Here is a 10750-nt window from a genome sequence, read left to right on the forward strand (position 1 = left end):
CTCACCCCCGTCTCTCCTGCTCCGGCTCTTCCCCCGCCGCCGCCGCCGAGCCCCCTTCCTCCGTTCCGTGTGAGCGAGGAGGGGGGCTGGTGGAGAGCGGAGTGGGGAGTAGCTCCTTCTCCCACTCTGCCTCATCCCAACGCGCCCCCAACGTCGCCCCTCTCCGCACTCTCCCTCCACACCTCCCCTCCACAAGCGCCCGCCACTTTGGATACTACCGCGGGAGAGAGAAGGCGAAGGCTCAGTAAGAAGCGAAGCGCAGCCCGAGGAGGTCTTAGTGCTAGCAATAGACAGAGCGAGCGAGAGCAGAGGGGAATACGTCCCTCTCCGGGGGAACACCTTCATCTGTGCCCCCCCACGGTCACGAGCCTCCCAGCAAACACACACCCCCATTCACGCAGTGAGCGAGCTAGTTGCTCGCCTTCCACACCTTTTGCCCCGTACACGAGAGCATCCCGTCTTCCACAGTGGTGACCCTGACCAGTGTTGTTCCATCTCGAGTGTGCTCCAGCTCCAGAGGACGGCCGTGCCAGTTGCCTGTGGACGTCGTGGTATCGGTGCATCCGGACTACCATTGCCATAGGTTAGTTTATGTACCTTCATTCCGATTCTCCTCCGTGTGTGTTTTGATTCCCCGCTTCTCCTGACCCACCCCTCGTGGACATCTACCATCGCGATTACCTGGGCCTCGGACACCGCGCGCGCTCGCACGGGGACCTCTCAGACGCACCCACCTCGGGGTCATAACACCCCGCGGATTCAGTCCTCGAACCGTTGACGGACTGGTAAAACCTTTGCAGTCATTTCATCGGACATGTGCTAACGGTGAAGCTTCACCTCTGTCGGGCGCGGTGAAATATTTTCGTGGTTTATTTGTGATAACTGTAATTGGGGATCGATAAAATTCGTTGACATTTCGAACCTTCCCTTCTCAGTGACAAACGCTGCGTTTAATTCCAGTCGCACGCGGTCAAATCATGAAAATATATATATTTTTTGCGAGTTTGAGGAATGTTGCAATTTTTTGGGAATAGAAGTTTAGTGTGATGATTTACCTTCGTGGGGAAAATGGATTCGTAGATCATATGTTTGAAGTGTCGCGTGCCAAGAGAGCGGTGACCCTCTTTTCGTGGACTCGACGTCCGTCGCAGTTTCCGGAGATGCATAAGTGGATCGCACTCGTTGTCTCTGCTTATTCCCCACCCCGCCCCCGCATGCCCCCTCGATGTGAAAACTTCCCTGTTTGAGCTCAGCGCATGGCTTTTCCGTTTGTCTTCCTCCCTCCCCTGCTTTGCTGTGGTGCTCCGAAGCACTTGACTTTTGTTCCGAGTGCCACAGTAAACACTCAGTGTTTACCAGTCGCAAAACCCGGGGGAAGAACTGACAATTTGCCCCTCGGGTGATTCGACCACGAAACCTAAGAAGGCTGTCGCGGCGTTTCCCATGCTTGCTATGATCCTCCACGTTGGTTACTCGCGATGATCGGTGTTGAGTGGCGGGCGCACGTTGGGCTAAGGGTTAGGGCGGGAGGCAAAGGATTGGACGATTCAGCTGCAGGAACGAGATGGAAGCAATTCAAGAGCGATTTTCATAATTATTAGCTGTTATACAATCCGAAGATTGGTTTTACTGCAGCCCTTAATCATTCTCTATTTAGTGTTAATGTCCTCACCACCTGATGGATTTTCTCCTTTACTTCGGTCCTGATTTGCCCTAAGTACTACTCTATTGTTGCTACACGCAGGATCTTACCCTCATTTTACCCTTCCATTATGTTTCTATATAAATCAACTGTGCCTCAAGGAGTGTCGAATTAATTAGTTCTTCTTTTCCGAAGAGTTCTTCAAATAGTATGTGTCGCTTCTGCTTTTCTGAGCGCTCCCACATTCCTCATTTAGTCTGTCTATTTCATCTTCAGCAAACTCCTCCGGCATCATGTTTCGAAGGCTTCTTTTCTTTACTGGACCACTTTTCCAATGACCCCCCATGATTCATGAGTTTCACTCTTCAGAAAATTTTATTTCGCGCTCCAAAGTATACAATCGTAAGAGTATTTACTTTCTGAAAGCCTAGCCAGTTGCCCGTTTTACTCTTACCGCGGTAAACCGAGGAACCCATAGGGGCGGCGGTCTGCTCGTTACGTGAGCCGTGTCTTCCGAAGCTTCTCCGTACGGGGTCGCGGCGTCCGCCTCCCGATGTGTCCGACAGCATGATTCGGCTTCGCGTCGTCTTGGGAAAACCCCGTGAGGGTGGGGGCCGATGGAGAAAGGGAGATGTGCGTTTCCCGGAATACCGGCAGGGAAAATACCGCGCGCCCCATCCACACACTCATTGGGGACGGCCGGAAAATAGAACCCCTCATTTTCTCAGCAGATGTGTGCGTCTGTTAATAGGTATATATGGAAGTATTTACCTATTGCATAATAAATACCCTTTATGTACATACTTGTTAAAAAAATTTCGGAAACAGTTCTTCGAAAGCGGTATTAGTTGCAGTGAATAAAACACTAGGAAGGTGGATTATTGACTTTTCGTTGCTCGATCCACAACTTCAATTTATTTCAACACCGGTCGTATTTCAAAGCTGTATGTGTTTTTTAATATCATCACCAACGATGATGATCATCATTTTGTTCCTAAGATTGGTATACTCCAATCCTCCAATATTTCCTCTCCAGTGTTAATTCGCCCACTCCCGAATGACTTTTCTGTTTTACGTTCTTCTCAATTTGTCCTATGTCCCTGCCTCTTAACCTTTCTCGCAGAATCTTCGCTAAAATTTATTCTTCTTTAAGGGTTTTAACTAATCTATTTTGCTTCGAGGTGTGTTTTCTCCATCTAGTCATTCTTTACCTTAGAGTTCTCCATACGTTTCTTTGCCCTTCTACTCTTACATCCATCCTCGTTTCTTTCTTTGTCTTTCCATTTCATCTCCCGAGTTCTCCACCATTCTTCTGTTTCACAGGCTTCTATTCTTCGGTATTCCTTATGTTAGATCATATGAAATGCGAAACGTACAAGAATGTCGACAAATGCATCCTCATTGTTTTACTGCGTTGTCACTAAACGACCGCTAATAGCATTGTGTTACCTCTACCTTTTCACCTTGAGAAATTATCTAAATTTTTTGCTATGCAATTCGTTCCAAGGGAGCTAACTTGAGAGTGTTAGGCGTGTCTTTCTGGAGCAGCAGTGTGGCGTAGTGCGACCCCTGTTCTTGATTCTGCCCCGAGGGAAATAGCCAGCAATGGGATATTTAAACCCATCCCATCCTTTCGTGAAGTACATGCAGGATGAGTAACATTGTTATTGGATAGCCTGTGTTGGGAGAGAGCAGAAGCACGAAGATTATTCACATTAAATGTTTAAGTTTGGAGACACTTGTTGCACCAAGATTAGATCGATGACAACATGTAATTGTTATTCGATGTTAACTCTGGAAAGGAAGTAATAAAATTAGCGCCAAATCATATATGGTTGGAGAGGAGTTTAACGTAGTTGACTGCCGAACCGAAATGGAAATAATATTTTCTATAGGCAATTCGAGACCGAAAGAGAAGGAGGCATAGCTTTGGACGATTTGAACTCCTAGAATTTCACTAATCATATAGTACTAATTACTCTTTAGTTAAATGGTTACCAAATGACCCATGCCACACGCTCTCTTGGTGGCACGCAGTGGCTACCTGCAGACTTCATTCATGCGATCCCGCGAGATCGTTTGCTGGCCGGCGGAAATTCGGGGTTCTGCCGCCCGAGGGCGCCCACCGGCGGGCGACGGGGAAGCCGCCGCCGGCCGCCACGTGACGCCAGCCTCACGTGCCCACACGCCCTCTCCCGGATAACGGTGCGCGGACGGTCGCCGCGCCACCCGGTCGTCCACCTGTTGATCCGTCCCACCGCAGCAACCCCCGCCGCCCCCCCATTCATTCGCGTCCATCTCCCCCTCCAAACTTTTGGCGGCGGGTCCACACCCGAGCACTAGACCTTTTGGGACACATGTGACATCTCTCCCCCCCCCCCAACCGCCCACTTGCAAATTTCACACCGGGAATCTCCGCGAGTTGGCCGCGGGTGTAGGGAGGACCGACGTCGTGGGTGACGCCTCCCTCCCGCAGAATGAAAACATCAGTACGTGAGCCACATAGATCTAAACCCTGAACCCTCAGGCTGTCTGTCAGCGCTTCCGATGATGGTGTGCCGTAGCAATGTGAGCACGAACTAGCTAATTATTTTTGTTGCACGTGCGTGTGCGCACATTAGAGAATGATCATGAACGCGGTGGGCCACACATGAAAGACCTATGAATAAGTATTGCCTAAATATTGTAAGCTACATTTTGTCGGTGGCACAACCATGAACTCCAGCGTCGGGGTTGATGGCTAATGATAGAGTTTGACCATTTTTTGTTTATTTTTTGTAAAACCTCTCGCTAGCCGTGATATTCACATTATATGTACAGGCGTTTTAAGTGTTCACGTGTATATGCAATTATGTTGATCTCTCGAATGCGTCAGGCAAAGCGGAATGAGCAAGTAAGGAAAAGGGGTCCAGAAGGGCAGTAGAGCGAGAAGAGAGAGTTGTGGGAGGGCGGATGTTTTGGACAAAACTCGGAAATGGAGGATTTTACACCTATAGGGGTCCAGAAATTTGCCGACTCGCGAATTCTACTCACCAAGTTGCTGGTGGATGATTCGGGTAGGAATATCTGGACGGAAAGGAAGTAGCAGTGGTCTGAAGGCAGGATAAGGGAAGGAGAGTGCATGGGAATTAACAGGGTGAACGGATTTGGTAAAGAAGCGATGGTTATGCCTGCGGAGGAAGAATGAAGTCGTGAATTCCCCAAATGTAGAAGGGAAAGGCATTTCAGGCGATGAAACTGATTACATTAGTCGATGTTTTGTATTAGGGGTTGAGGAATGGATCGCGTCTAGGCACCCCCCTCCAATGGCCATTGCCTCACTACCACTATGGATCTCACACGTCACCATATTCTTTTTGCTACCCTGGTGAATACGTCATCGAGAAATTGTTGTAAATAATTGGCAAAAGTAACAACAACTAAATTATTCATTGATAATTGTATCTCTAGGGTATCTTTTTGCCAAAAAACGATGTGATGATCATCTATTTCTAAATTATGTTATTTCTTCCGTTTTCACGTTTGTTTTTGTCGAATGTCTCTCGGTGATCGTTTGCGAAAATCAACTTGCCATATCACTGATGTGGGAGTGGCATTCATGATTATTCTCTCTGAAAAGCTGTGCTGTAAAAATTGACAATGGGAAAAGACTGACGAAGGAATTTTTTCTTCGGTGGTTTTTCTCTAGAGGTGATCTTTCACGGGAGTTAACTTCCGATGTCTTCTACCTCAGGGAAAAGTTGATCTCTTAACTATGTCGCCGAGAGTAGCCACGAAAGATCTCGATTTTCTAGAACACAGATTTGGCTGATTAATTATATAGCAATATCTTCTTCTTTCGGAGAATTTGAAGATTGAGGAATTGGGACCAGCTGGAGAATTTTTGCGTTGGAGAGTTGGGCAGGGGTGCTTGGGGCTAGAGCACCACACTCAGTGAGCCGATCCAATTATGCGTTTTTGCATTTCAGATTAATGTTTGCTTAGTGGAATTAGTTATATTTAGTATTAATTCACTATTTCTGGAAATAAATGATTTATTCAAGGAAGGGAAATAAAGGGAAGGAATGAATTCTAAGGGAAGCATTGCGAAAATTAATTTACAAAATTATTTCACTTCAATTTTGGGAATACACATGAAGGTCATCTTCTGTTGATTATGTAAAGATCACGAAACTTACATCTTAAAATTACTGCGCAATCAAGCAATCGTATCGGTTTACCTTAAGGCATACATTTTTCCAGGAAATTTGGAGGAATATAGTTTTCAATAATATTTATATCAGTTTTTTCCCTTGAATTCCTCAAGGGGATGAGCCCCTCCCCCCACCCTGCGCTCCCCATTTATGTCCCTTCCCTTTGAGAATAAATCATTTTCATTCCCTTCTACCGCCACATGCGTGCATATTATTTTGGTTTTAACTTGCCCGTGTAGAACTTTAGATGGTGATTCGCACGTTGTCTTTATCCTCTATATTTTTTTAAATTGTCATGGTTGATATCACGAGACCGCGATGCGGCGTGGTGTAATGGTATTCGAAAATTTCATGCTAGCTATATTAATCATTTTGAATTAATTTTTTTCATTATTTAATATATATAGTAAACAAAACGAAAACCATAACAAATGGATATTTGAGTGTGAGTAAGTGCTTTAGTTCCTCTGGGGAAATATCTCATTAAATAGAAATGGCTGCGTCCTATCTATTAATTATCACATGGGATTGGTAAATCAATAATTTTTCGATCGAAAAAATGCAATTAACAAGTCGGTATCATTGTTTATAGCAGTCATCTAAATCAAGTTATTATTTCCATAAAATGAGGAATATTTTATCATTCATGCAATGCATTTTTTTTAGGGATATGCGTATTTCCCTAACCTAATACACTTGTCAAGGTAAATGTATTTAGATACAGGATTTTTATTCCTGACGTACATAGACGTTGTAATAAAAATTGGGGGCTTAAATGGTTTTGAAAACCCAGCTATAAAAATCAGGTTTGGCGTTTCAAGCTCAGGTTGTCGTGATATAAGTAACGGCTCTTCTGTTGCTGACCTCAACGTAAGATAAAAATTATATTATAACGTTCAACAGGTACAATTTAGATCAATTATAAAATGGAGATAGTAAATAGCGACGTACAAAAACCAAAAAGTTCCACTGCTGTTGCCGGTATTCCTATTTTAAGATGGGTTTCGTTAAGTTCAACAGATTCAGGCTTGAGGTTGTGGAAGTTCATCATAATGAAATAAGGACAATTTGCACTTTTCCACAGTTTATTTAACGTACGACGCGTTTCAACTCACAGAGTCATCATCTTGCGTCATCATCATGTCTTGTACCTGATGATGACTCTGTGAGTTGAAACGCGTCGTACGTTAAATAAACTGTGGAAAAGTGCAAATTGTCCTTATTTCATTATGGGTTTCGTTCTTACCTTTGCATGGTCTTCTCTTTCTATACCTACGTACAATTTTCTTATTCCTTCATTTGACGACTAGAGAAGACATTTCAAAGAATTGTATTCACGAAGTCTTAGTTGCACATGTAATGTATAAACACAATGGCGTGCCAATCAGATGGTATGATGGTTTTTTACTTGTCCTTAATTTTAGTTATAATTGACTTAAACTTGCTTAACTTATTTTATTAAGTAATGTCTCAGCAGGTTCACATACTAAAATATATCGGGTTTTTGGAGACATTTTTATTGTTCGAACTTGGTGAAGTAGCAAATTTGGATGCATTCATTTAATAAACACACTTAATCAAAAGCGAATTTCATTTTCCCCATAGATAATCAACGATTCAATAGGAAAGAGAGAGTCCTTAGTCTGAGAGCACTTATTTCGTTTCGTCTTTACATTCCGGTACCCTTTTAATGCTAGTCCTAGCGGTATTACGTGTTTCAGCCCCAAATGGAATCTTAACTGTCGAAAAACGTTGCGTCGATATCCTTCGGGTATAAGTGAAGTTTTATTTATCCTAGATTATTAATTTTCAAAATATTAATGTTGAAAGGCTCATATGGTCATTCACAGTTTGCATTTCAATTGACGTTTGGATTAGTTATATTTTTTTCCACTATAATAATCAGTAGTTTGTATTAACAGTATATTATTTGTAATAACTTATAAAATTTGATTATTTTTATGATAGGCTAGGAAATGTATTTTAGAATTTAATAATAATATTTAATGTGCACCCTTTGGTAAATGATTAGTATGTAGTAATTTGCAATTTCTTAAATGTCGGAGGAAATATTATGATTCATGTTCAAAATAGAGAAGCAGTAAAATGCATAAGTAATTTGTGTTTTCGGAAAAGCGTTTGTTCTTGCAAATTATTACCTGGAAACAATTACTTTATCTTTATCACGCTGTAGCTTCAGACTTTCCCATATTGTAAATATTACTTGCCTTATTTAGTACATATTTATAGGCCTGAAATATTTTAGAGAGATTCATTTATTTAATATTTTTCTCGTTTTCTCTACAGATGTGCTGAGGCAACGAATTATGGTGGCAGAATTCGTCGCCCGACAAAGTGGATCGCCCATTAATGGTGAAACTCCTACGGTGCAGCTACTGAACAATACAATGCCGAGCAGCCAGAGTAACGTCCCCAATGGCCCTTGCTGTGAGTTGGGTACGGCAGTTACCCCGGCCGTGTCCCCGGCACCCTCTCCCAACCCCGACTCCAGTGACCACAGCGAAATGATCTACGGTGGGGAGTCGAATTTCCCGGGTGACGACTATCAAAACGGAAGCGGACCTAGCAATTTCGACATCAGTATCAAGAGGAAGGAATTGTTTATCCAAAGGAAGCAGAGAGAGTTCATCCCGGACAACAAGAAGGACGAAAGCTACTGGGACCGTCGGAGGCGGAATAATGAGGCAGCCAAGAGGTCACGGGAGAAGAGACGGTACAACGACATGATTCTGGAGCAGAGAGTGGTGGATCTGACCAAGGAGAACCACATCCTCAAGGCTCAGCTGAAGGCCATCAAGGACAAGTACGGAATCAATAGCGATAACCTGATCAGTTTGGAGGCGGTGATGGCCACACTACCCACCACCGACCAAGTCCTGAGCATTACCAAACGATCAAAAATCATGCCGCCAACGGTGATGGGAATGGGATGCCATCCTCCGGCACCGAGCAATGGCTCTACGCCGCTCCTCCCGCCCCCAGCGGCCACGGTTCACAGGCCAGTTTTGGTGAGCAACCCTAGCATGTACACCTCTCCTCCTTGCCCATCCCCTTCTCCAAGGCCACAGAATATGCCTGCGGCCACGCCCAACCCCATCCCCACCCCGGTCATCCACGAGCCTATGAGTGTGGATGGTTCCAAATACAACAACGACCTTAGTCCCAACCCTTACACCGACGGTCCATCCATGGGATACCCAGACCAGGAGGTTTACCCTTACCACCAGTACCCCACCCACCTGCTGCCACCTCTTGTCCCATCAGCCATGCATCACCACGCCTCAGTATTCAGCGGCGTCCCAAACAGTATAGGACCCCTGGCCACCTCCATCGTTAGGCCCCCTAGTCCACCCATAATTAATATTGGCAGCCCAGCGGCTCCTCCAGAGTACGAAGAAAACAACAGCGTACTCAACCTTAGCCGCAGCCGCACGGAATCGCCACAATCGGCTGTAACGCCCCACGAGCTTTCAAGTGGCGACGAAGGATCTCCAGCCATGTACGTCGGCAGCAACCTTCCGCACAAACTGCGCCACAAGTCACATTTGGGGGACAAGGACGCGGCTTCGGCTCTCCTCTCCCTACAGAACATCAAGCAGGAGCCCCGGGCCAGTCCTCCCTGGGACACCGAAGGTAGCAGCGACGAACGAGACTCCGGCATCTCACTGGGTTCTGAGTGGCATGGTACCAGGGCGGCACCCGGGAGACCCGGGGCCGTGGCCAACAACCCGGCCCGCAAGCGCACGAGACACTCGACAGATGAGTCTGAGAGAAGCCCAACTCCCCCGCCAGAGAACCTTCAGTGTGAGAACTCCCAACTGAAGAACCAGTTGGCCAAGCTGGCGTCCGAGGTGGCCAACCTTAAAAGCATCCTGACGAGAAATGATACAACTACCTCGACGCCATCCTGCGGGATCCCATGAACCCTTATTTTTCTGTACCATGTCTACTATTTCCCCCTGGTTGTATGCTTTGTATCCATTGGAGTCCGTTGATCAGGATTTTGTCGTGTGCATTAATGGGAAGGCTTGCATTTAATTGTGGATCTAAGTGGACATCTCTGTGTATATGTGATGCTTTACGTGAGGAAGCCAATAAACTTGATACTTCCTCTCTTTGCCCACCTTTTTCTCTTGCACAAGAATGAACTCAAAGACTGTGTAGTGTAAGGATATCGCCGCAGGCCCAGTAGGCTGTGTGTTTAATAAGTGTTCCATTGAATTCTCCATGTTTTAAATGAACTATAAGCATGGATTTCAAGAATTTGTATTTGTTTGTCTATTTATTGTGAATTACTATTAAGACTGTTTTAATAATTATAAACTTTTTGAAAGCGACCACCTATGTAATCATTAGATTTCGATGGTAAATTTTGTGAGTAGGACTTGATATTTAATACCATGTATGATGTATTCATGCCAAATGTAAATCACGCTTCATGTTAAAGGCGGTAATTTAGATTCGGCAGTGGAATGCATCGCTATTTCAACTATTGCTATTTGTGTTTGTCTTTTAACTCTTCTTAAATTTTTACACTTTGATTCTCGTAAATTGATATTTTGAATTGTTTAGCCAGGCAGCGTCAAACAGCTCAAGTGTATAAATGTGCCTACATTTTGTTAGCAGCAAAAATGTATGACATTGTATATTCAGTTTGCTTGATAAATAAACTGAATAATTATTGTCTTATGAGTGGTGTTTACATGAGTGATGTTTACCTTTCCTTTATTCGATATGTTTAAGGTTAAGATGGGTCATAAACGTTTTGCAAATGAAGCTGAGTTTACGGTTGCTCTCAGAAATGAACAAGTGAACATTATTTTACCGACATTATTTCACCACATTTGACTACGTACTCGATGTAAATTTTTTAGTGGAAACTGGCCATTTAATG

General features: G+C 44.5%; 1 protein-coding gene across 1 annotated transcript; it reads left to right on the forward strand.

The window, feature by feature from the left end:
- The first annotated feature begins 263 nt into the window (after nt 1-263).
- Nucleotides 264-10545, forward strand: vri (nuclear factor interleukin-3-regulated vrille). Its single transcript, XM_071599182.1, has 2 exons — nt 264-583; nt 8143-10545. Exon 2 carries the CDS (start codon nt 8163-8165, stop codon nt 9777-9779), a length of 1617 nt encoding a protein of 538 aa, XP_071455283.1. The 5' UTR covers nt 264-583; nt 8143-8162; the 3' UTR covers nt 9780-10545.
- Nucleotides 10546-10750: the final 205 nt, after the last annotated feature.

Source organism: Hetaerina americana, unplaced genomic scaffold (assembly GCF_022747635.1).
Source record: "Hetaerina americana unplaced genomic scaffold, ioHetAmer1.1.p SCAF_109, whole genome shotgun sequence".
NCBI classification, from domain to species: Eukaryota; Metazoa; Arthropoda; class Insecta; order Odonata; family Calopterygidae; genus Hetaerina; species Hetaerina americana.